The sequence below is a fragment of the Schistocerca americana genome, chromosome 1 (assembly GCF_021461395.2).
Source record: "Schistocerca americana isolate TAMUIC-IGC-003095 chromosome 1, iqSchAmer2.1, whole genome shotgun sequence".
In the NCBI taxonomy this organism is placed as follows: domain Eukaryota; kingdom Metazoa; phylum Arthropoda; class Insecta; order Orthoptera; family Acrididae; genus Schistocerca; species Schistocerca americana.
The window spans coordinates 512,272,432-512,299,075 of record NC_060119.1 but is presented as its reverse complement, the minus strand read 5'-3'; the positions used below and the strand labels follow the sequence as shown (position 1 = coordinate 512,299,075).

Below are 26,644 nucleotides of genomic sequence, written 5' to 3'. Positions count from 1 at the left end.
GAAGTGTGCTCAATGTACCCACTTACTACTGATGACTAAAGCCTCTGTTATGTGTTCTGTTGTGTTTTTTAAAGTTACAGAAAAATGCTATGAACTTATGCACCAACATAAGTCATATGACTTGTGATTAACATGTCTTGAGCGGAGAATGCCACTTCCTCACACACACACACACACACACACACACACACACACACACACACACACACACACATATATATATATATATATATATATATATATATATACCCACAGAGAACTAATGGGAGTATGGCAATTTCATCTTATCTCTCAAGAATGCACCATCGATCCACTATTAAGAATTATGAGATGCCACTACCTCTCTTACATGTAGTCATTACTGTTTGTCTCGACTGATTGTCCCATCTGGATAATGGTTTCGTTTTTGCTAAGCATTTCTGTGATGCCATGTCTATCCTGCCGTCTGCATGAATAACAAAATCTATTTTTCATCAAGGGGTCAATGACAAGCTCTCCATAACCTTCAACTCAATCTGCATCAGTTTGGAGGCAGATGGTGTTGTGATTCTAATAGGTCACTCATCTATGTAGCTTTCTAGGGAAGTATTCAAGAGATCTCTCTCCAGACACTTGATCTAGAGCTTATGTCACATTTCTCTTACACTCTAAGTACAGATGCACATATCCTGTGTGTCTATATTGAATTACGATTTTTTACCGAGTTTTAGACAATATCCACATTTTTCGATATTTGCCCATTTTTTTCATATGAAAATGTGCAGTTACATATGCTCCTGTTGCTTACATAACCAGGTGTGGCTTACCAGTTTTGATACCATACAACTCAGACAGGATATCCACTTATACTCCGAATGTTGTCACAAAGTGTCAAAGCCAATGCTAAACCACACTCACATATGGGCATACGTGTTTTTGGGATAGAGTGTTTTCATTATTGTTAACACACACAACAACAACAACAACAGCAACAACACACACACACACACACACACACACACACACACACACACACACACACACACACACACGACACAACACCACAGTGCAACTACCCTTTTTTATGTGTTGGCTTCCAGCAGTTGTCCCCACTCAGTCCCTCCACTAACCACCACCGCTGAAGCGATGGCAGTGGCGGCAGCAGCGTCGGACCTAATGTAGAAGGTTCCACCTCTCGGATGCTCCCTCGGATCATACATGGCTGGATCCATAGTGAACATTATCCAAGAATTCTTGAGCAAATGGATCCACTACAAGCATTATCCAGGCGTTGCACAGGTGGATATAGGCTGAACAACAACCCCAAATGTACCGCATTCTGGATCAAGCACAAACAATATTTCTGGATGTAGCACTGGTGGACCCAAATTTCAGATGATACCTCAGATCATACGTGGATGGATCCATACAGAGCATCATTCAAGAATTTTTTTATGTAGATAGATCCATCCAAACATTATATGTGTATTTGTGCAGGTGGATCCACCCCAAAAAATATTCCCAGATATGCATGCTGGATCCATACCTAATAATATTCCCAGATGTATTGTGTTGTGGCTCCACCATCAGCAATATCCAACACCTAATGCAACAGAGCCATCTTTTGGATGCTGTTTTGAATCTGCTGCTGCCACTGCTATCCCTGTCCACACCACCTCCAACGACACCTTCAGTGTCAGCAGATGGAGGGAGTGGAGATCCCTGCTAGAAGCCAATACACAAAATAGTGCAACTATGCTATGCATGTGTGTGTGTGTGTGTGTGTGTGTGTGTGTGTGTGTGTGTGTGTGTGTGTGTGTGTGTGTGTGTGTGTGTGTGTTTGTGTGTGTGCATGTGTACGTTTACAGCAGAATAATGTAAACAACATACCCCCAAAGCAATCCATGTAAGTACATGTGTGTGAGCTTTAGTGTTGGCTTTGACACTTAGTGTTGACATTTGGAGTAATAAAAAGATACTCTGGTTGGTTTGGGACTCTGCATCAATGTTGGACAGTATAAAAAAATAGCAATCCATTCCTGATTATGTAGGCAATAAGAGCAAATGTGCAATTGAGCATTTACATGAGTGGCAAATGGATAAACATCGAAAAATGTGGAATATGTCAAAAATTTGATAAAAAATATAGTTACACAGGATATCTACATTTATACCGAGAATGCAGTTGAAGTGTGACAAAAGCACTAGATCAAAGTGTCTGGAGAGAGATGTATGGATACTTTCTCAGAGAGCTATATGAATGAGTAATCTATTAGAATTACAGCACTATCCGACTTCAAAGTAACAGAGATCTGCACTGAAAGTTGAGAGAAAGAACTCATCGTAGCCCCCTTGAAAAAAATGGATTTTGTTGTTATTTATACAGAGGGAGGGATAGAATTACAGAAATGCTTAGAAGAAACAAAATCGTTATTCAGATGGGGTAATCGCGCGAAACAGACTGTAACGAACAGATATAAAGGAGGGAGCGACATTACTAACTTTAATGGTCGGATGAAGGTGCATTCTTGAGAGACTAGACGAAATTTTCGAACTCTCACTCGTTCTCTCTCTATCTGTCTCTCTCTCTCTCTCTCTCTCTCTCTCTCTCTGCGTGTGTGTGTGTGTGTGTGTGTGTGTGTGGAAGCAACGAAATGGTAGTGTTATCTTATTTTGAATGCTGTGGCATTCTCCAGTCAGTATGTGTTACTAGCAAGTCGTATGCATCTGGAATTGAAAAAAAAAAGTGGCGGTATGTGTGGTATCAACGTTCGATACCACACTTGATAGGGGTTTCAGTTATCGACCGCGATCCGTATTCGTATCGTTGGACCCACGAGTCGCGACCAGCGGCGCTAGCGCCGCTCCGCGGCTTGTATCGGGCTTCTAGCGAGTTCTCATCCACTTGCTCGGGACGTCAAGTAGTAAAGTAGCATAGCCTTCAGCTGATATGAAGCAACCTCTAACAAGGCGCTTAGCAACGTATGGCCCAAGTGAGGCCTCAATAGCTATCTGTTTATAATTATATGTATGCAGCCAAGACGAATCCTGTACAACCAGTTAAGTACAATATATATTATTTTTTACCAGCGACTTCTAATTATTTTTGTCGTTGCAGATCCAGACCATGCAGCCAGCACCTTATCGACGTTTCTGACAAACCTGCCGTGATTTATGTGTTTGTGTTTAGCATTGACCACCAGTCAACATTGGCGACGATTCGTTCGTCACCAGCATACCAGTATGATTTCAGAAGCGAAAGAAGCAAAACACATTAGTATACATTGATGGTACATGACAAGAATGGGCCTCTATAGACACCATGGATAGCATAATTTTTACGTACGTGACTTTGATTAGCCCCTAATACTATCGCTTGGCGTTAGTCTAATTTTTAAACACATTTATTGTACAATTAAAATTTTTTGCGACTGTCTTCTCCAGTGATATCAGTTGTGGGCAATTTTACTGCTTTTGAGACATATACAGTGGAGGGTTTAGGTGGAGAGTGAACGCACGTTGGCGACAGATGTTATAAGAAGCCATCAGCTGTATGGCAGGTTAGTCCAAGCTGAATCGTCAGTCTCGACCTGATAGTTAATCTATCTGCCTGCGACCCCCTGTGCCCATTCTCCGTTTGACATCTTACTGTCATATCATAAAGAAACAATTACCCTCTTGCTGTTGTGTGGTCTTAGTGTCTTTAAAGTAAAGTTGCGCTATTAGCGGACAGTTTGGGTAACGTCATGCATAAAGGAAAAAATCGCACCCACCCTACCTGCTGCCCTGGGGTATGCATACCACAGCTTGCCTGTAAAATAGTGTAATTACAACCATATTTAGAAGGTATGACCGAAAGGGTTTTAGGCCTTTACCTGGATGTCTTGTACGAATTACAGACTAACTGTGTTTTACGTGTGCAGTATATTATCTACCTGTCAATAATATTAATTATTTAGCGTGGAAATCGATTATGCAAAATCGTGCTGCAGGTATGCACTCATATAAAAAAATAATGTACTCGGAGCCGCTTGCTGTTGCTACAGAGGTGCATAAGCGCTGGAATGCGAACCTAAGTGATTATGTGTATTACTTTATCAAACTACCATATTAGTTCTGCTTAAAATGATATCAAAGTCATCCATTTATTATGACACTCTGACCCCATTACAGGGCAACATTGTCATGTTCTTATTAGGGCTGATGTTTTAATAAATTTACTACACTAATATGCGTTTTTTTGTAGTTAGTAGCACTATACACATTGCTCATCGTTGCCAGACCCCCCGCACCGACTCTATGACTCTGGGGTATCCATCTCATGGCGCACAAAGTACACACTTACAAGATCATGCGCCTGGAAGTACTGTCAGCGTGACCTATACACAATGATTTTTTGCTTCTAGAGTAAATGATCACCGTTAGTAAAAAGAATTTGCTGTTTTTAGTCACATTCCCTTGTTAAGATCCATTCCAGCCTTTGTCCTACACTTTCACTGATACTAAAGCAGACTGCCTGGTTCAAAAATGACTCTGAGCACTATGGGACTTAACTGCTATGGTCATCAGTCCCCTAGAACTTAGAACTACTTAAACCTAACTAACCTAAGGACATCACACACATCCATGCCCGAGGCAGGATTCGAACCCGCGACCGTAGCAGTCATGTGGTTCCAGACTGTAGTGCCTAGAACCGCACGGCCACTACGGCCGGCACTAAAGCAGACTAACATGAAATCTAGAAACATATCTTCCAGAGAATGAAAGTAAACAAGGTTGACGTGTGCGGCTGTGCACACTTTCCATAGAATCGGAGTCAGTAACTTCCTAAAATGCTTTGCTCTGCATTTCTAAGGGTTTTAATTATTTTATCCAGAAAATCTATTACATAAGACACCAAATAGTGATGCTTACTGTTCCACTGTGGTTAATATGTAGGTTTAATGACTGCTTTTCGTCATAAGCAAACCAGTATGGGCTACATTACCTTCTCATCGTTTTATGGTGGTGTTAATAACGTGAAAGATTCTATCGACCGCACATGTGTGAACGCACAGAAGGACTATGCATCTCCAGACTGCCTTTCTGACAGAAATATAGAACAAATTATACCTTCCTGACGCGTAATGGAGGAAATGTGCGTTAAGTAGACCTATTAAAAATTATTGTACAGTAGAAGCTTTCATAGCGAGAATAATTCATTGCAGAATCTTACTCATAGTACAAAACAGTCTTTAATCGAAACAATTTATCCATTATAAATTAATGTAAAATACGATAATTCGTTCTATGCAGAAAAAGTACTAAAAATTTTATCATATTCATCACATTTATTCAGAGAAAATTATACATACAGTATTATGTACTTTATTATTCACGATGTATAACTAATTCTTTTTTACTGCTACCTATAGTGGTTTGTTTCTGCTGATGCTTCAACACTTGGCGAATATGCGACACAGCCTTATAGTCAAATAAGTTTGTAGCGCGCGTAGCCACAGCTTTATTCAAATGGCTCTGAGCACTATGGGACCTAACTTCTGAGGTCATCAGTCCCCTAGAACTTAGAACTATTTAAAACTAACTAACCTAAGGACATCACACACTTCAATGCCCAAGTCAAGATTCGAACCGGCGACCATAGCGGACGCGCGGTTCCAGACTGTAGCGCCTAGAACCTGTAACACCTTCGTTTATTTATCCCAAGCCGATCTGATCGAATAGCAGCCCAATAATTATTATTAATATGACCGTGTACCTAATGGGCCTGGTAATCGGGATTGACTGCTACAGAAGTTGTCACTTTCCAGTTCGTCCTTTTCAATTCAGTAGTAATGAAATTTCTGGTAACAAGAAAAACACCAACACAGTTTCACTAGTTACGAACCTATATTCGTCTCAAAAACACAAAAAAGGAGACAGCCACTGCCTTTGTCATACATATCTAATTATGGCTAATCTCAGCACAGGCTTCTTCATTTTCCACTATCGTCACATGCTAATCCATCACTGCATCCAACACTGCAATCCAACACTGCAATCCAAGGTGATGCCGGCGCAGTAGACGCGAAACCAAATATCGGCCCTAGAAATGTCACTGATCACTTTCGTAATAATACTTCTTCACCTTCCCGGTATTATTCTAGTACAAAGGGGTCTAACCATGGCGATGGCGACTCCCTTCTCCGTTAAAGCCTTGCATTTCGACAACTGGCCTCCACACACCTCTACCTGCAACATGGCACTGCTCAACTCTACACTCACTCTTGCAACACGACACAATCGATTGTTCGCCCTATCGACCTGTGCCGAGTGCAAATTTATAGTAAGGGCCTACGGACCCCTTACGTCCCCGCCCTCGAAAACTTCTTTGGAGCCTCTGGCGTAAAAGAATCGGCAAAGAAATTAGATATTATTACACCTGAACATAACACACAGTGCAAATAATTAATGAAATTACAATTCACCAAATAATCCCTCGACTCCGGTAGTGGGCTGCCTCCACTATAATATTCTACTTAAGGTTATTACATCTCACCAACATGGCATTGTCCAAATCACAATTTTCCATCAAGCAGCAATAATCCTCTATAGTCCATATTGAATGTAACACACAACATACAATCAAAAATTATTATGTGAACATATGACATATGAGTTATTATATTACAAATAATATCCTATTGGCTCTGGTAGCACACTGCCCCTACAGCAACATCATACAACATCAATCTGTCTTAATTAATATGGCATGGTAAATATTTTTACAAACTTATCTTACATCCAATTACCAAAAATCTTCACTTCCAAAGGTTTGTATGAGTCATTAACTACATATTTGTTATAACTTGCTACAGCAAAGACAAGGAAACAAACTAGTTGAATGCCTGCTATCCCTTTGGTATGCCGTCCTTTCAGCGGGGTTCCTGCCGTCCATACTACTATCACACTAACTTATAACTCACTTGCCCAACACACATTAAAGTTAAGGAAGAAATTCACAACTTATTCATTTGAGTTTTTAACACAAGCAAAATTGAATATCAAAACTAAATATAGCATTTACTCCTTGACTTATCCAATTATTTTACAATCCCTCATACCTCTACAGATTCAATAATATTAAATGCTCCATTATACCACCAAATATGTCTTAAATAACTATTTGCAACAGTATAACTAATGTGGTCACCCGATGAAAAATGTTAAACTACTGATCATTTCATTTTGCCAAACATTACTGCCATATGTGAATTGTTATCACAAAAGCTTATATGAGAGGTACAATATTTCCTGTTATACTGACATTAATCCAAATCTTCTATATGGATATTTATTATTCATTACACAGTGCCAGAATTCTGCTTCTAAAGCTTGATGTAAGTACAACCATACTTGACTTTGATAGCTAATTGGATACATGAATTACTCATTACTCAAGAGTTACACTTTCTCTTTTATTCAGCATACTTCAGATAAACATGTATACCTACAAATAACTTGCAAACAGATGTTGCTCATGTGCTAAATGACATACTTCAATACTTCAAACATCTCATACTCCATACATATCATTACACATAACTCCCTCAACTTAACAGCAGCTTCAACTGCAAATAAATATATATCTTCAACCCACATCAATCCTCCATATACTTCAATACTTCAAACATCTCATACTCAATACACTTCATTACACATAACTCCCTCAACTTAATAGCAACTTCAACTGCAAATAAATGTATATCTATCTTCAACCTACACCAATCCTCCATACACTTCAATACTTCAAACATCTCATACTCAATACATTTCATTACACATAACTCCCTCAACTTAACAGCAACTTCAACTGCAAATAAATATACATCTTCAAACTACATCAACCCTCCGTATTCGCTGCAATAACCACATAAAAATACTACTCCAGGCTCCTTGGCCTCTCTGTATATCATATTTCACATCATTTATTCGAACAACTATCTCCTCATGTATTTGTTGCTTTATATGCCATCCTAATTACAAGCTGATACATAACTTCAATTTCCTCACAACAGTTTGACCTTTGCGTGCCTCACAAAACAACTCTATAAGATTACACAAACTCTTGTTTGACCAATTAGCTTCCCACCACATTTTATAAACATTAGCTTTCTGATCTGGTTCTCATTTGATTACTTCTGGCACTTGTAATTTTGCAATATATTGACACTAAACTGAGATTTTAACTTATTGATTCTTTGACACCTCACACACTACATCAACAGTAACTACTCATCCTTATTTTAAGTCAACTATAAATGTGCTACATGGTTCCTGACTGAATTACTTGGATGACCACTACCAATATTAACTATTATACACTAACTATCTTAATCTAGGGATAGAGGAAGATGGTAGAGGAGTGAAACTTGAAATAAGAAATAAAGTCTCACCCAGCTGGGAGTGTACCAGTCGCCACTTGGTATACCAGCAAAAGAGTTGCTGGCTCCCTACACCTAACTTTCTTCAATTCGTACCTCTTGATCCCTTCGTCTATCATCTCTTCTCTCATAATTCCTGTCATTATCATCATCATCTCTCCCATGATGGTGGTGAAACTGTCGACCATTGCCATGGTTCCTACGTCCATTACCCCCACCTCTACCTCTGTAATTTGGTGGGCTATTAAAACGACTTTGATGGTAATTATTTCCATCTTGGTTCTGATCACACATATGATTGTTTTCCTGTGCACGAATAGTTTCTAATTGCTCCAATACTTCCATTAAAGTATCTTTATTTTTAATCAGGCACCCAGATACAGTTTCTTGCATTCTCCGGCTCAATTTTCTTTTTATCGCTGATATCATTATGTCATCACTCAGGGGTTGTTCCAAGGTCTTGTTCAATTCCCACAAATGTTTGGCAAACTCTCTCAACGATCCTCTCCATGTATTAAGTGACCTGCGGTGTAGTAGGTCCTCAAGTGCTGCACACTGATGACTTTTGGACCAGTATTTCTTCAAGAATTCCCCTTCAAACTGATCATAACTAATAGTCCCTTCCTTCTTCCTGACTCCCCAAGTGAAGGCCTCACCTTCCATCCTATCTATTGCAAATTGAATCTTGTCTGCGTCTTTGAAATGTGCTGGAAAAGCTCCTTTTAACCATTTCATAAATATCATTGGGTGCAACCCTCCTTTCGGTTTAAACTTCTGCCCTGTATTATTTTGGACGTACCGATTATCGCCGCTCATCAAGGTAACGACTCTACCTTCCCCAAAGGTTAAAGTGGCATTGCTAATTCGTTTATCAATTTCTTCTGTCTTGCTCTCCAATTGTTGCACTCCCTGTTGTAATTGACTGACCTCCATTGCAACCCTCTTGTTATCCTCTTCTCATTGCATGGCTATAGCATTTCTCAGATTGACAGCCAGTTGGTTTTGCCTATCTCCTATCCCCTTAACCGCATCATTGCATTGTTTCTGCATCTGCATCACCTCGGCGATACGATGATTGCAATTTGTTTCCACTTCGGTGATCCTTTCTCCCAATTCGGCTTTAGTTTCTTCAATATCGTCTTCTATCTTTTTTGTTAACTATCCTTCCATCTTCTCCACGTCTCCCTGGACTTGGTCTACGCTCTTCTGTAGCTTACTCTCTCTCTCTCTCTCGTTGATGTCCATCTTCAGTCGTTCTTGTAACTCCTGCATTTCCTTCTTCAGATTATATTCTATCTTCATTTGCGATGTTTTGATCTCTTGTGCTAGAGTTTCCTTAAATGATTTTTCTAAGCTTTCTTTGGTTTCTTGTAAATCTTTCTTTAATGATTTGCGGAATATTTCTTCCCTTTCTCTAGTTTCTTCTAATTTCTCTTTTGTTGCGCTGGTTTCCTTTAGCAAGTCTGCTAACATCGACCGTAGCTGAAACTGGCTTATCTCTCGTTGTTTGTCCCGATGTCTCAGGATAACTAGTTGAATGTGCTAATGGGCTTTCTAATGACAATCCATAATCACTGATTCCTGAATCATCTCTGTCTTCCTGTCCTATCCCTTTCTTTTCAGCTACTGCCTCACATACCTGCTTATCTTCGGCAGACATGTTTGGTTTATTTTTTTTAATGCACAAGCAAGTAATATAAAATAACCTCTAGTAACCCAAAACACTCCTAATTACCACTAAACTAATCAAACAGTAACTGCAGTATCTTCAGTTAATCCCAAAATTGATGCAATATGTATGAGTACTGAACATAACGACTCTCAAGACCTAATAAATTCAAATATCAATTTTCACATACACAGTTTATGTAAAATGTTTTAAATAAGACAAATCACACCATTCATTAAATCTATAAATGTAAAATCTCCAAAAACAATGAGCATATCTGTGTAATCACCATTTAGACAGCGCAGTATGCATAAATAAGTATGCTATATTTCAGAGTATGTTTTGCAAACTTTTCGTAAATTACTGTAATTGGGCACTTGTCCTAAGGTAAAACACAGTTCAAAACTGTTTATTTATCATGAAGACAGTATACTGCAATTTAATGTTATGCTAACCAGTTGTCTTCACTCACCAACTAACGTTACCACGAGTCCAGATGTTTTGACGTTTGAAGTGGGCGTGGTGCTGTACTGCCGCTGGAGCCTCGTGAAGTCACGCTGAAAATCTGTGGCGAGTCGTCATAGTTCTCAGTCGGCTGCTCCGTAGCGCTGCAGGCGGGCGTAGTTTGTAGTTCGGCCGCTAGATGCCGGGTTGGCGCTCGGTGTCTCGAAGTCGCGCTGACCACTGTCCAGTGTAGTGCGTCTGCGTCTGACCTACTCCTTGCACAGGTAGTTGGGATGACGTGTGAAATCACCTCGCAGATCGAAGCTCTTTGGCCCAGCTGCTGCACGGGTCTGCGTGACGTCATTCAACAATTATGTCGCCACATAAATTGTCGCCTGCATAACAGTTTATGGGTCCACATGAAGTTGCTCGATTTTCATTATTCAAAAAGCAATTTCGGTCATAACATTACTACTAAACACTTCTTTAAAAGCTTTCGTGACGAATTCTTAGCTCGTTTTGTTGTGGTAATATTCACACGTGTCTTTCTTTAGTGTTCGCTTTTCACAGTTTTTCGTGCGGATCTATGCGTTTGCACATTATAACACAGTTTATCGACACTACTACTCTCATCTAATATGGCGGAAAAACAGTTTATTCACAATCGTAAGACGCTATTACTTCGTACTGTTCAAAATGCACTGTTTCTTGACGTGATTTTTAAAGTTTATACTCTGTCTTCATCCGAAATAGGAAAACATTTTCTCACGTTAAGCAAGATAAAATTACCTATTGTTCTTTACTATTCGTCCGAAGATTGCACTTGTCCTTTCACAGTAAGCCAAGGTGTAACACCTCCGTTTATTTATCCCGACCTGATCTAGTCGAATAGCAGCCCAATAATTATTATTAATATGACCGTGTACCTAACGGGGCTTGTAATCGGAATTGACTGCTACGGAAGTTGTTACTTTCCAGTTCGTCCTGTTCAAACAGTAATAATGAAATGTCTGGTAACAAGAAAAACACCAACACAGTTTCACTAATTACGAACCTATATTCGTCTAAAAAACACAAAAAAAGGAGAAGCCACTGCCTTCGTCATACATATCTAATTATGGCTAATCTCAGCACAGGCTTCTTCATTTTCCATTATCGTCACACGCTAATCCATCACTGCATCCAACACTGCAATCCAACACTGCAATCCAAGGTGATGCCGGAGCGGTAGACGCGAAACCAAATATCGGGCCCAGAAATGTCACTGATCACTTTCGTAATAATACTTCTTCACCTTCCCGGTATTATTCTAGTACAAAGGGGTCTAACCACGGCGATGGCGACTCCCTTCTCCATTAAAGCCTTGTATTTCGACAGCTGGCCTCCACACCTCTACCCGCAACATGGCACTGCTCAACTCCACACTCGCTCTCGCACCACGACACAATCGATTGTTCGCCCTATCGACCTGTGCCGAGTGCAAATTTATAGTAAGGGCCTACGGACCCCTTACAAACCGCTCTGCCACCTCGGCTGGCGGCTTTATCGGGATGATAATTTTCAGTGTACGATGAATCGATTCCCATGCTTTCAGTATTACTCTTATTGCGCAAGAAGATTGCTACTTCTCTGTTACAGCGTCGTCCTCCTCCTCCTCCTCTGAAGAACTCCTTTCCACAGCTTCCTGCTATGAAACACATTGCAACTCTGTAAGTTCTTCGATGGTCTTCCACAAGCTCATCGATATCATTGTTATCTACTTCTAGTCCCATGCTACCGGCCAGAGACACAATCTCGTTGACTACAGGCTCCACAGGTACTGATTCAAATGCCTCAGAATCACGTTCGACAACACATTCTGGCCAAAGCCTCCTCCAAGCAGAAGTGAGAGTTCTCTTGGTAACCCCTTTCGATCATCTTGATGCAGGCAACGATGCTGAAGTGATATTACCTAGACTCTCCGAGAGTGATACTGGTAGCTTCAGTCAGCTCAAAGTAATGCTCGAAGAGTGCTTTGGTGTAGACCTCCTTAGGCTGGAGTAACGGAGTGTTGCTGGGAGACAGAAACTGGATCTTGATAAATTGAAATTCAAGGAGATGGTGTTCTAGGCCTGGAGAATGGGCAGGAACGTTGTCCATAACAAGCAAGACACGGAGTGGCAGATTCATGTGAACCAAACATTTTTTCACCGAAGGACCAAAAACTATATTGATCCAATTACAAAAAACGTCACGTGTCACCCAAGTCTTGTTGTTCGATCTCCACGTCACATTTAACCTTCTCTTCTGAACTTTACACCTCTTGGAAGTCTTGTCCAGATTGTGAATGGCAATCAAGCAGCGGTTTAGTTTTAAAATCGCCGCTTGCATTGGCACATATTAGCAGAGTGACATTGTCTTTCATTGGCTTGCGACCGTGCCATGCATTCCCCTCTGTTGTTACAAAGGTACGCTTCGGCATATTTCTCCAGAAAAGCCCCGTCTCGACACAATTAAAAACCTTTTGCGACTGCTGCCTTTGTGTCGAAGTTGGCTGCTTCGCCGTGTCTCACAACGCTGTGGATGCCGATTCTTCTCTTAAACTTCCACACCCACGCCTTCCCTTAAACACTTCTTCTGCCGCCGATGGTCCTTCCATCTTTTTAACAATGTCGGCGAAAATCGTTCTCTCCTTCTCACCAATGATGTTCTCGTTAGTAGTGTGGCCTTGCAATTGCTTTTCATTTGCGCATGGAAGGAGCAAACCTTACGACATCGTCCACAGTCGAAATCGTTGTTTAGATTTTCTTGTCACTCCTTCTGAAGCATCTATCTCTTTAATCTTGTCCTAGTTCTTGAGGACAGTGCAAACAGTTGATGGAGACCGATTGTATGTGTGTGCTAAATCAACAGCGCTCACACAACGTTCGCATTTTCCACTGATTTAACGTTTCATGTCTAAGGTCATTTTCTTTCTTTTATGGTTGTCTTTTTGCAACTTCATCTTGTGGGACATTTCTAGGAAGGTTATTAAAATCTGCAAACACGCACACACACAAAAAAACAACGCTGTGCGAACACAACTTTAGAAAAATGTGTGATCACAAGCCGCACGAAGATGGTAGCAGAAAGAGTACTAAACCCAGACTGCAGTACGTACCGGAAACATTGTTCATATGCCGCTGCCGACAATGAAAGGCGCTCTCATTGCTGAACGTTTCCCTCGCAGCACGCGAACGGCTGGTGACAGCACACTAAATCGACGTCACTTGTTATTCGAAACATCACTCGTTAAGCGAGTCATTGTTTCACAATTTGTTTTGCTTGTTATGACAATTGCAAGTTATGGGAGTTGCTCATTATGCGAGGATCCTTTGTATGTGTAGCCATAAGATCAGTCTGCAGTTTGTCAGTTGGGGAAGACGGCGTTGTTCGTGATGTCTTTTGTGGTTATGGGTCCAAAGATTAGAACGCATAACAATTATGATTTATAGCTGAATGTGAACACGCGATGGAAAACTGTAGTTTCAATGGATCATTCGGTAATGGCAAAATGTAATACCTGTACACAATAAAGACAATCAGTACATATAGTAGTTTATAAAATTAAGCTCTCTATGCCTGTAGTTTTAATATGGAAATCGATTAAACAAGTACATCGACATTCCCAGCTGTTTTGTAGCTAATCTGCTGGTGAAATTCAGAATTATTCCGCTGAATGAATGAAACCATCTCGTCTGCTCTCGTTACTTCCTATAGAATCAAGACTAGTAAACTAGCTTTCTTCGGAGATGTCACTGTTCCACTAAACAGTGGTGAGGGCAGTATGGTGTCACTAGATGGGACTTCGAATTAATAATTAGAGAGCGAGAGAGAGTTCTGCACCTTGTGTCACTCACAAAAACAAATCTAGAGAGGCAAGCGCCTATCTGTACATGTTCTATTTTCCCTTATATTACGTTGACTGTAAATGCCAGTTCTCAATATCTTCTTCACGAATAAACACGTTGGCGAATTTCGTTTCACGTAATACTAGAGTGTTGATTGGTCCTACGAGTAACAAGTCCAGTGCTACATTATTAGATTTTGGAGAAATCTTCCACATAGTAAGGGTTGTGTACAATATTTCCACAAGTAACCATAGAATCACTCCTACGAAGTGTAGCCAGAAACCGTATAAATGCCATGGATTTATCACAGCTCTTTCTTATTTCTTCGTTATAGGAAGCAGTATGTTAGTCTGTCTTACGATACATTGATCGTAATTTAACACTACATAGGCTACATTGCTTTAATGCATTCTTTATTGGTTCCTATCACAATGGAAAATATGACACAAGTTACTGCGTATTTGCCTCAGCATGTTTTTTTCCTAGCTCAATCGACCTAATAAAATCTCGCCGTGCAGGTAAACTCTGCTGCTTTCCTCCTAGAAATATCAGGCTGCGAACTTGACTCCGATATTACCTGATTTGCGATTCATTATTGTTGACATTATCCTAGACGGGAAGTTGTCAGAACTCTAAAGATATGAGACACCTAAGAGTCCTGTGGATTCAAGATAAAATCTTGATGTTCAACACTTGGTGATTATTGTAACCAGTACATGTTGCGTGAATGTTTGCTGCTAAACAATGCTTTTTCTTGTTGATAAGACTTTATGGGTAAATCCAGCATCTCACAGACGTGTAACAAAAATAATATTCGAATTCCTCTGGCTGCTTCGACACGTGACACACTGGTAGCGTTATCAAAATGGCCTATGGCGATTACAGAGACTTCGCTCGCAGAGTACGGCAGCAGATCAGCTCCAGTTTCGTTTCTAAAGCCGGTATTACACGACGGTCCGCCGCGAACGGTACTGGTCTGTCGCGACAGCCATCTGGCGGTAGAACGGGTGAAACTACGAAAATTAGCAGACACATTATCCGCGCGCCGGAATAGAGAGCAGTTCTAAATTCCCGTCAACCCGCGCATGCGCACTAGGCTGCGAAACTTGCGCATGCGCAGAAGCGGGTACCGCAGTGCTTTCTGCTTGTTGTTTGTTTAAGGTTGGATGTGTAGAGGCTAATAACAGTTTTTCGTGTTGGGATTTTTCCACAATTTTTTTTCAGTAAGTAGGTTTTCATAAATGCAGTTAAAAATAGTATTTTTTTGCCAGTTGACTTTCTTTTATACTGGCTGTATGTGAACGCTTGTTGTTCTATTTATTGCTTCATATTCTAGAAATGGAATGGAACAAACAGGCTTTAAGCATCCTGATTCAGGCGTACAGCGAAGAGAAGTGTATGTACAACCCGCAGGACCCGCTATATCATAATAAGGTACGTCGGCATCATTTATTTCTGAGTAATATGCATATTATGTTACACGATGATTTTCGATTCGTTTATCAATGCCTTAGCTTACGAATGTTCATGTTTGATTTCATTGCATCTCTTGCTTTATTTCAGAATGCCAGGAAAGAGAAACTGGCAGTGATAGGCAGTAAAGTTCGTGCAGTTTTGCCCAACGCAACAGATGAGGACTGCAAAACTCGATTCATGTCTCTGCGGTCGCATTTTTGTGGAGAGCTAAAAAAAATTAGAGCCAGTGAGCATAGTGGTGCAGGGGCAAGCGAAGTTTATGAGCCTGCTGTGTGGTGGTTCAGTGCTTTGAAGTTTTTGAAGGACTACGTGACACCGAGGAAAACAGTGACAAATATCCCAAGCCGTATGGTAAGTACGAACATTTTGTTGCCTTCCTTTGTAGGAATTCTGCTTTCTGTAAGACAGCTTATTCTGATTTCAGGTTGTAGATGGATATTCCAGCGCAAGTAGTATATATGCTTATATTAGTGAATGATATTTTGGAAAACAAATCACGATTTAATACTACCATGTGTATTCGTACTTTTCAGTGTTGGGAGAGGTTCACAATCTGCTATAGACTAACATGGGCCTTTAATATTTCAGATACCACAGTCACTCTCATCAAATCCATCTAGCACGACCACTGTCAATGACCCTTGTGTAAGTATTTACCTACATTTAAATAAAAGTTGTAAATAGTAATTGCAACAAGTGAATAACACATCAACTATTTCAGAATACTGAGGTGACCACAGTTACTGAAGAGACCATAGTAAATGATGGATATATTGAAGATGACAACAGCAGTGTAAGTGCATAAACAGTATTCTCATGTATGTCAATGACAGTTCATTAGCCATGAAGCTCTCTTGACCAAAAGAATGTAACACTTTGATTGTATTGTATATATTTGCTCCAACAAAATAGTACTTCACTTTCATACAGGTTACTTACATTACTTATATTTTACACAGAGAACTTTAAACAGACCATTGTAGTTTACATAACCACTTTAATGTTAGTATTGTGCTACATACGTATTACAATATCTACATCAGTTTTCTATTTCCAGTACTCTCAAGACATATTTACTGTGGAATTGTCAGACGGAAGTACACCTGTGTCAACACCATCACCTCTAAGTGAGCAGCCTTATGCTTCAGCCAGAAAGAGGCATAGGAAGGAGACTGAGGATGAATTAGCCACCTCAACGTTGTCAGTGTTAAGAGACATTAGAGTTTCAATTAGTGGCAGTAATGAAGATGACAAGTTTGGTCAGTATGTTGCTGCTGAACTGAAGAAATTTAAAAATCCAGCAATTAAGGCTGATGTAAAATTGAATGTCATGAAATGTATCATGGATGGCATCCATAAAGAAATATGTAACTGATTTTAAAGTTAAGGCATTGCATTACATTGTTGAGTCATTTTTAAATAAAAGATTGCCTTTTGTACATTATTACTGTTAAAAGTTGTACTTCTTAATGGCTTCCCACTGCCATGAAACATAACCTGTTGTACTAAAGAATTCACAAAATTTTTCGCGCACTTCCCTGGCACACAGTGACGTGCGATTTCCACTCTGCTGGGGTATGCTAGAGAGAGATTTCTCTCCTCGCCAGGAACCATTGTTAATGGTGCACAAGTCTGTGTTTTCTGTATCAGCAGCTGTCACATATGTGGTGTCTGCCTCTTCAATCAAGTAGTTGTGCAGTATGCATAAAGTCTGAACAATTAATTCCACTTTCTCAACAGGTAGTCGCATTGTACTGAGAAGAACTCTGAAGCGGTTGGCCAGAATTCCGAAAGTGTTTTCCACTACTCGCCTTCCTCTTGACAATCTGTAGTTAAAAATCTGTTTGGACTTCTGGTTCTGGCAGTCTCTATAGGGTTTCATGATATATGGCTCCAGGTGAAAGGCATCATCAGCAAGAATCACATATGGCACTTCAATGTTTGTGCCAGGAAGTGATTTTTGCTGTGGTACCTTCAACCAGTTTTCCCGAAGTGCACTGCTGATCAGGCTGTTTGCATACACCCCACCATCACTCACTCTTCCATTGCACCCAATGTCAATCAAAGAGAATCGGTACCTAGCGTCCACAATAGCTAGTAAAACAACACTGTGGAACTTTTTATAATTGAAGTATGTTGAGCCAGCAGTTCGTGGTGGGGCAAATGCTATGTGTTTCCCATCCATTGCACCTGAAAATGAAAGTAAGTAATTTTATATAACAGAACATAGACTTGCAGTGTGGGAGATAAAAAACTGCCTAAAGCTGAGTCTGATATACTTCATTAAAAACATTTTAAATACATTTCATTATTGTCAGATTTTCTCCATATTATGTAACTTAATTCTGTGGCTTACCAATGCAGTTTGGGAACTGCCACAGTTCATCAAATTCTTTGGCAATTTTATTCCACTCTTCTTCTGTTGATGGTGCCTGTAATGTTATATACTTAATTACTGTCTGAATGGCACATATAAATACACACATATATATCTTCCAAACTCGAAAAAATAACACAAATGTACCTTTAAGTATTGGTCCTTTAAAGTTTCGCAAATTGCAGTGCATACATCCACAATAACATTTGAAATGGTAGGCTGTGCAATTCTGTGGCTGAAAGCCAGACTCTTAAAAGATTCCCCAGTCGCCAGGAACCGTAATGTTACTGCCAGCCTGCAACGTAACAGGGCATGTAACGAAATGAACATCTTGGTTGGTATGATCACAAAACGTATAAACATACAATTCTTACCTTCGAGAAGGTGAGATAGCCTCCCTCATGACTGTGTCACACTTTTTGATTCTATCTTCTATCATAGACAGCAGCTTCTCGAAACAGACCATGTCCATCCTAACGAAGTTCCGAAATTCTTGCGGATCTTCGGGCCTCAGTTCTTTCATTAAAAGTGAATATATTCCCCTGCCTTCGTCCCTTCTTTTCAGCCAGGGTCGAACCCAACAACGCCTGGCTTTTCGTTTTCGTCGCCGTTCTGCCCTAATCTGAAGATTTACTGCCACTGCCAGGGCAATAGCTTCAAAAACAAGTGGATCTTCCATGTGTAATATGCTGTATAAATGTAAATTTCGATATACATATACCACTGTAATCAAGTGTCGTAACATAAATATAGTGAGTCTGTAATTCAGAACAGTTGTAACCTACGTAAGAGAAAACAATTTCTTATTAAATACGAACCTTGAGCTCACAGAAATAATTTGAAAGTATCCAGTGTATCATACACTCGTTCCTGAGTTGCTCGCGGTAGAACGGACGACTTTACAAGACAGCACACACTTATGTTTTCTTTCCGCGCGCGTATCGTCTGCTGCTCGCGAATATCGTCGTCTGCTGCTGCGCATGCGCACTAGGTATATCCCGCGTGGACGGTGTAATAGGTCGGACGTGATCCAGTATGTGGTTACAGGTATGCACGCTAGGGGCGCTGGTGCATAGGCGTACGCTTTCGCGCATCGTGTAATACGGGCTTAAGGTTGCAGCGGTGGTCTCGGTCTTCCGACGCTCAGCTCGTGAGCTGTGGTGAGGTAATTTCTCAGACGTTACTCCTAGTAACACACACAAGTCGGTGATTCCTCCAGTTTATCAGCTTTGAGTAAGCCGCTTCCCCCGCTTTCTGTCAGCCAATGTCCACATTTTGAGGTTGTGGACTTCGGAACTACTGCGAGAGTTGTTGCACAGTCGAGGTGTGGTTGCTATTCCCAGGGATGCCTGCAGGCTCAAAGTGGCAATGTCGACTTCTTTGATTCACTGCTGTGGCAGAGCCGACAGATACGAGCAGCATCTCGTCGTAAATATGGTGGTGATTGCACTTTTGCCGGGTATGTGTAACCCGTTTTTCCAAAGGCCGTTGTGCATGTGTTGTTCACAATCTGAATTCACAAGGCGGTAGGTTAATCGTTCTTTAGGGAATATCTTTATCGACAAGAGATGCTCGATCTCAAAGGTCACATTTTTTATTACACTACTGGCCACTAAAATTGCTGCTCCAAGAAGAAATGCAGATGATAAACGGGTATTCGTTGGACAAATATATTATACTACAGCTGACATGTGATTACTTTTTCATGCAATTTGGGTGCATAAGATCCTGAGAAATCAGTACCTAGAACAACCACCTCAGGCCGTAATAACGGCCTTGATACGCCTGGGCATTGAGTCAAACAGAGCTTGGATGGCGTTTACAGGTACAGCTGCCCATGCAGCTTCAACACGAGACCACAATTCATCAAGAGTAGTGGCTGGCGTATTGTGATGAGCCAGTTGCTCGGCCACCATTGACCAGACGTTTTCAATCGGTGAGAGGTCTGGAGAATGTGCTGGCCAGGGCAGCAGTCGAACATTTTCTGTATCCAGAAAGGCCCGTACAGGACCTGCAACATGCGGTCGTGCATTATCCTGCTGAAATGTAGGGTTTCTCAGGGATCGAATGAAGGGTAGAAGCACGGGTCGTAACACATCTGAAATGTAACGTCCACTGTTCAAAGTGCCGTCAGTGCGAAAAAGAGGTGACCGAGATGTGTAACCAATGGCACCCCATACCATCTCGCCGGGTGACAACGCCAGTATGGCGATGACGAATAAACGCTTCCAATGTGCGTTCACCGCGATGTCGCCAAACACGGATGCGACCATCATGATGCTGTAAACAGAACCTGGATTCATACGAAAAAATGACGTTTTTCCATTCGTGCACCCAGTTTCGTCGTTGAGTACAACATCGCAGACGCTCCTGTCTGTGATGCAGCGTCAAGGGTAACGGCAGCCATGGTCTCCGAGCTGATAGTCCATGCTGCTGCAAACGTCGACAAACTGTTCGTGCAGACGGTTGTTGTCTTGCAAACGTCCTCATCTGTTGACTCAGGGATCGAGACGTTGCTGCACGATCCGTTACAGCCATGCAGATAAGATGCCTGTCATCTCGACAGCTACTGATACGAGGCCGTTGGGATCCAGCACGGCGTTCCGTATTACCCTCCTGAACCCACCGATTCCATATTCTGCTAACAGTCATTGGATATCGACCAACGCGAGCATCAATGTCGCGATACGATAAACCGCAATCGCGATAGGCTGCAATCCGACCTTTATCAAAGTCGGAAACGTGATGGTACGCATTTCTCTTCCTTACACGAGGCATCACAAGAACGTTTCACCAGTCAACGCCGGTTAACTGCTGTTTGTGTATGAGAAATCGGTTGGAAACTTTCCGCGTGTCAGCACGTTGTAGGTGTCGCCACCGGCGCCAGCCTTGTGTGAATGCCTTGAAAACCTAATCATTTGCATATCACAGCATCTTCTTCCTGTCGGTTAAATTTCGCGTCTGTAGCATGTCTTCTTCGTGGTGTAGCCTTTTAATGGCCAGTAGTGTATACAGGGTGTTACAAAAAGGTACGGCCAAACTTTCAGGAAATATTCCTCACACACAAAGAAAGAAAATATGTTATGTGGACATGTGTCCGGATACGCTTACTTTCCATGTTAGAGCTCATTTTATTACTTCTCTTCAAATCACATTAATCATGGAATGGAAACACACAGCAACAGAAAGTACCAGCGTGACTTCAAACACTTAGTTACAGGAAATGTTCAAAATGTCCTCCGTTAGTGGGGATACATGCATCCACCCTCCATCGTATGGAATCCCTGATGCGCTGATGCAGCCCTGGAGAATGGCGTATTGTATCACAGCCGTCCACAATGCGAGCACGAAGAGTCTCTACATTTGGTACTGGGGTTGCGTAGGCAAGAGCTTTCAAATGCCCCCATAAATGAAAGTCAAGAGGGTTGAGATCAGGAGAGCGTGGAGGCCATGGAATTGGTCCGCCTCTACCAATCCATCGGTCACCGAATCTGTTGTTGAGAAGCGTACGAACACTTCGACTGAAATGTGCAGGAGCTCCATCGTGCATGAACCACATGATGTGTCGTACTTGTAAATGCACATGTTATAGCAGCACAGGTAGAGTGTCCCGTGGAGGCCAATCAGCTGCTGATAGTGCCTGCACACGCTGTGCATGGTACGGAAACAACTGGTTCTCCCGTAGCACTCTCCATACAGTGACTTGGTCAACGTTACCTTGTACAGCAGCAACTTCTCTGACGCTGACATTAGGGTTATCGTCAACTGCACGAAGAATTGCCTCGTCCATTGCAGGTGTCCTCGTCGTTCTAGGTCTTCCCCAGCCGCGAGTCATAGGCTGGAATGTTCCGTGCTCCCTAAGACGCCGATCAATTGCTTCGAACGTCTTCCTGTCGGGACACCTTCGTTCTGGGAATCTGTCTCGATGCAAACGTACCGCGCCACGGCTATTGCCCCGTGCTAATTCATACATCAAATGGGCATCTGCCAACTCCGCATTTGTAAACATTGCACTGACTGCAAAACCACGTTCGTGATGAACACTAACCTGTTGATGCTACGTACTGATGTGCTTGATGCAAGTACTGTAGAGCAATGAGTTGCATGTCAACACAAGCACCGAAGTCAACATTACCTTCCTTCAATTGGGCCAACCGGCGGTGAATCGAGGAAGTACAGTACATACTGACGAAACTAAAATGAGCTCTAACATGGAAATTAAGCGTTTCCAGACACATGTCCACATAACATCTTTTCTTTATTTGTGTGTGAGGAATGTTTCCTGAAAGTTTGGCCGTACCTTTTTGTAACACCCTGTATAGGGGGATAGGTATCGCGACCTGTGACTCTGTGGCTTTGTATTGAGGAAGATTTTATTTTTGCTGCCCTGCGGCCTTTCACAAGTCTCGTTTGTGTGTGGCAAGGACGTATTTCCACATCTGTTTATTAGTCTTACAGTGACGCTGAATGGTAATATTGCTTGAGTTACACGTCTGACAACAGCGGTATATCTAGGCCACTAGTGACATAGTTCCACGATTGTAAGTTTTCGCTAAAATTATTCTCTCTATATCCAGTGTGGATCACATGTAGTTGACGAACATGCCAGTTACTCTTTCACGCATTCGAAACATATTCGTTATTAATGCACAGGTAAGTTTCCATAGCAAACATTGCATTGTGCTCGCTGTCCGGTATGTGTCTGTGGAACTCTATGGATCACTCAAAATTACGCTAAAAATGACCATCCTTCAATATTCCTGTAGTTAATATACGAGACTTATAGTAATCTCGCATATGCTAATAATATTACACAGTTTTTGTTTAGAAATCTAGTTGCATGTCTTCATTGCAACTGGGAGTGCTACCCAGCTGAAAATGGGATCGTTTCACACCACTTTTATAAGCATGATGGTTGGGGGAGGAGGAGTATGTTTCTGATTCTCCCAGAAAGAAAGGGTGTTGGGGAGGTAAGTACTTGGCGCTTAGATTGTTTGTAACAGTTATCTCAAGGCAGCCACGGAATTCCTCTGGTGAGTGTGCAGGTGTCTGTGAGTTACGATTGGCTTATCTAGGTCATATCCCTCTCTCTGAATGATTGAGTGCCTTTTGTGCCAGCTACTAGGTTAGACATGATTGCATATACGTTGTGCAAATTTCTCTACCATGTCTAGGGAGATGTTCTGGCCTGATGTTGGGTGGATATGGGGAGCTCTCTCGTGGGCGACCTGTCGGTCGCGAAAGCATGGGAAGCTTCCTACTCTACCAGAGTCTCACTTGACTCGTTTGACATGGGGATGCTGGAGAGAGTTCCTAGTCATCTAGCTGTGTATTTATAGCACACTTTGATATTTGCACTGACATGCTGGAGTCTGTTTGTCATTATTGCTGCGGAATGGAGACCCCTCAGCCAGAACTGATATAGCAGCAGTGTAAGCCGTCAAGCTGGAGACGATTATAATGCAACTTCATCCGTCATTGCTGGATAGTGTATCCGTGAGCCTACCCAAAGCATCGGTGTTTGCAACAACACAACCACACGTGAGAGTCCGAGGGGCTGTCTACCCTGCAGGCGATATGACTCTGGCTGGGGTTGTTGCAGATGCTGATCGACACTGCCTCTAGGTGAGAATTTTGTAGTGCTGTGTTACAAACATACAGCACCTTCGGTTGGAGACATCAGAATTTTACTATGACATCACCCAAGTTAGTAATGTAGTGGTAGTTTATCTATTGCAGTGTAATATGTTCTGCACATACTGTATCATGGTTGGAAATCGGTAGTGCTTACAGAGCTTGGTAAGGCGTCATAATTTCCACCAATGTGTTCGTTTTTAACACTGTAATATCACTCACACTAGTAAGGCAGCGGTCGCTTAGCTATAATAAATAAATCGGGACCCACGCCCTATTGTGATAGGCTTAGAGCATGATCATGTCGTGAAGACGCGATGTTGACGTCGACACATAACTGACGTAATTGATTAAAATGCGTAAAATATTGAAAAATGTGGAAAAATGGGCGTAATTTCATATCTGTTTAGGTGTAGTGCCTACTGGTTCCTCTAATGACGAAATTTTAGATGGTTATTTACAAACAGTCCTCGAGTGACGTAATTCGTTACTAACAAATAGATGCACCTACAACCTCTCCCTATGGTGACCACTCAACTGTCCCAGTTATAAAAGATGGAGCTTGGGAGGTGTGCTTCATTATGAGTGATAAATAATTTGGATACATACTGCCTTGTGATTGTCCGACAGCATTATGATGACGACGCGATGCCAGGAACAGTTGCGGTGGATCTTGAATAACTGGAAAAAATAAGTAAAATTATGAAACAAAATATGAAGATTGGGGAAAATACGTAAAAAATGAGAGTACTTACGTATCTCCCTGGATGTGCTCTCTGCTGGTGTCACTTTATACTAAACTGGTATCAACAAATAGAATTCAAGCGATGTGATTTTAATTTGTTATTAACAAATAGACGCAGTCTACAACCTCCCCCTGTGCTACCCAGCTCGAGAATGTCTAAGTTGTAAAATAGCAAAACTGTGAAATGGGTGAAAAATACGTAAAAATGGAATAATAAGGGCACTGAGACATCTCGTTGGATGTGTTTTTTACTGGTGCCTCGAATGATGTAATATTAAACTGTTGTTAACAAATGAACTCAAGTGATGTGACTTAATGTAGATACAGTCTCTCTCTGTCCCTACGCTGTCCATCTCCAAAATAACCTCTCCCGTTCAAGTGTCCCAGTTATAAAAGAAGAAAGTGTGGAGGCAGTTCTCGATTTTCATTGGCCCAGGGGGGAGGGGCGGTGTAGGAGGAGGGTGAATGGGGAGGGAGGTTGCCGCCATTTATATTTCACATAACACAATTGCCTGGGTGATGCCCTGGGTGACCCTGATCAATACCCGGTGGTTCTCCAAGGGGGGGGGGGGGGGGGGGGGAAGGGAGTGAAGGCACCAAGGAGCCTAAGTGTGTAGCCTGATACTGGAAGTGTAACATGATGAGGTGATTATCTTGGCTAGAGTCGGCACACCTATCCTACTAGCACGTTTGTATCTTTTATGTGTCACGTCGCATGTCACGCCATGTTGGTGTGTGCCCTGCTTAATGACTGGGTATTCAGCCATTGCTTTCTTCTCTGTTGACGAAAATTATGAGTTGTGAATCTTCGTGAGCGTAAGTATTCTTTTGAATTCTTTTTGTGCTGTTCATCAATTTCTCCCTAATACTTTTTTCTATCACGCGTTTCGTCCATTTCGCTGCTTTGTTCTTGTTGATCCGTGATGGACCAAGAATATTCACAATAAGTGGTGAATCAATGACTAATAATGCAATTTCCGAGAACGACTTGTTTGTTTTCATATATTCGTCTGCTGTTAGTGTGTTGCATATCAATATGAAATTCTTTGACTCAGCGAATTTGTAATTTTTATGACGGTTGCGTTGCTTGTTCTTCTTTCAGTAGGTCACTTCCATATTTATTTTTGTCCCAGAGAACTTTAATAACGAACGTACTTCATGCGTTGTAGATTTGTAAAATTTCCAAATTTCTTTTGTAATGTTGTCAGTTCGCATTCTCCGTTACTTCGTTTCTGTTTTCAAATTTCCGTATGTAACACTAGTTTTCTTACTGTCATTTCAAACTTTTGGGGACCGAACTTGCTTTATCAGTGCATTTAGTTGTACATAACCAGATGGGCCTACTTTACTTTCTGACTGAAAAATTTTGTATCACTTTGATGATTATTCGCTGAGGCATATTTCTTGGCTTCACAATTTTTCTTACGTTTGAACTTCTTATTTGCGTGACTTCAAGTTCTAGATTCTTAAAATTTTATTTCTGTGATAATTTTATCCATTATTTTCATTATGGCAGCGACAACAGCAACCGTTAAGAAATTGAGGAGAATGAAAAACAGCCCTCAGTTGCACTAAACTATGTATATTTTAAACCTTGACAATGGTTTCTGCTATAATAATATAGCCTTCTTCAGAAGTCACACTAATAGAGTATAACAGTCGTAGTGGCAGAGGACATACGGTGCCATATGTAATTTTACTTGTGTTCGAAAGAGGCTCATGTCTGTTGAAGTTATTTTATTGGTCTTGACGCAGCCGCTGGGCTAAGACATTTTTCATATATTAGTGTGACTTCTGAAGAAGGCTGTATTATTATAGTAGAAACCATGGTCAAGGATTAAAATAAACATAATTTAGTGCAACTGTGGGCTGTTTTTCATTCGAGAAAATTTTATCCAGTTTCTTGAACGTTTATGTTCGTTGGCTCAACTGATATATCACCTGTGATTTTCTTGAGTTTTGAGTCTGTACTAGAATTTCTGTCTGAGGTCGCAAGCCATAAATTTTCCTATACTATCAGAAAATGTT

At 41.3% G+C, this 26,644-nt stretch overlaps 2 protein-coding genes across 2 annotated transcripts; one reads left to right on the top strand and one right to left on the bottom strand.

The window, feature by feature from the left end:
* The first annotated feature begins 15,848 nt into the window (after positions 1-15,848).
* On the top strand, positions 15,849-17,235 carry LOC124569287. Its single transcript, XM_047131060.1, has 4 exons — positions 15,849-16,211; positions 16,449-16,505; positions 16,582-16,653; positions 16,918-17,235. Exons 1-4 carry the CDS (start codon positions 15,849-15,851, stop codon positions 17,233-17,235), a joined length of 810 nt encoding a protein of 269 aa, XP_046987016.1.
* Positions 16,732-19,194, bottom strand: LOC124624418 (putative nuclease HARBI1). The gene is made up of 5 exons (XM_047149106.1): positions 19,056-19,194; positions 18,612-18,926; positions 18,385-18,532; positions 18,217-18,292; positions 16,732-18,050 (listed from the first exon to the last, which is right to left on the bottom strand). Exons 2-5 carry the CDS (start codon positions 18,914-18,916, stop codon positions 17,311-17,313), a joined length of 1,269 nt encoding a protein of 422 aa, XP_047005062.1. The 5' UTR covers positions 18,917-18,926; positions 19,056-19,194; the 3' UTR covers positions 16,732-17,310.
* Positions 19,195-26,644: the final 7,450 nt, after the last annotated feature.

Coding starts and splice junctions, on each gene's coding strand:
- LOC124624418 (XM_047149106.1), bottom strand. CDS start 18,916: ATGGAAGATCCACTTGTTTTTGAAGCTATTGCCCTGGCAGTGGCAGTA. Junction 18,533..18,611: donor GCTATCTCACCTTCTCGAAG/GTAAGAATTGTA, acceptor GTTACGTTGCAG/GCTGGCAGTAACATTACGGT. Junction 18,051..18,216: donor GCAGTTCCCAAACTGCATTG/GTAAGCCACAGA, acceptor TTTCATTTTCAG/GTGCAATGGATGGGAAACAC.
- LOC124569287 (XM_047131060.1), top strand. CDS start 15,849: ATGCATATTATGTTACACGATGATTTTCGATTCGTTTATCAATGCCTT. Junction 16,212..16,448: donor CAAATATCCCAAGCCGTATG/GTAAGTACGAAC, acceptor TTAATATTTCAG/ATACCACAGTCACTCTCATC. Junction 16,506..16,581: donor CCACTGTCAATGACCCTTGT/GTAAGTATTTAC, acceptor CAACTATTTCAG/AATACTGAGGTGACCACAGT.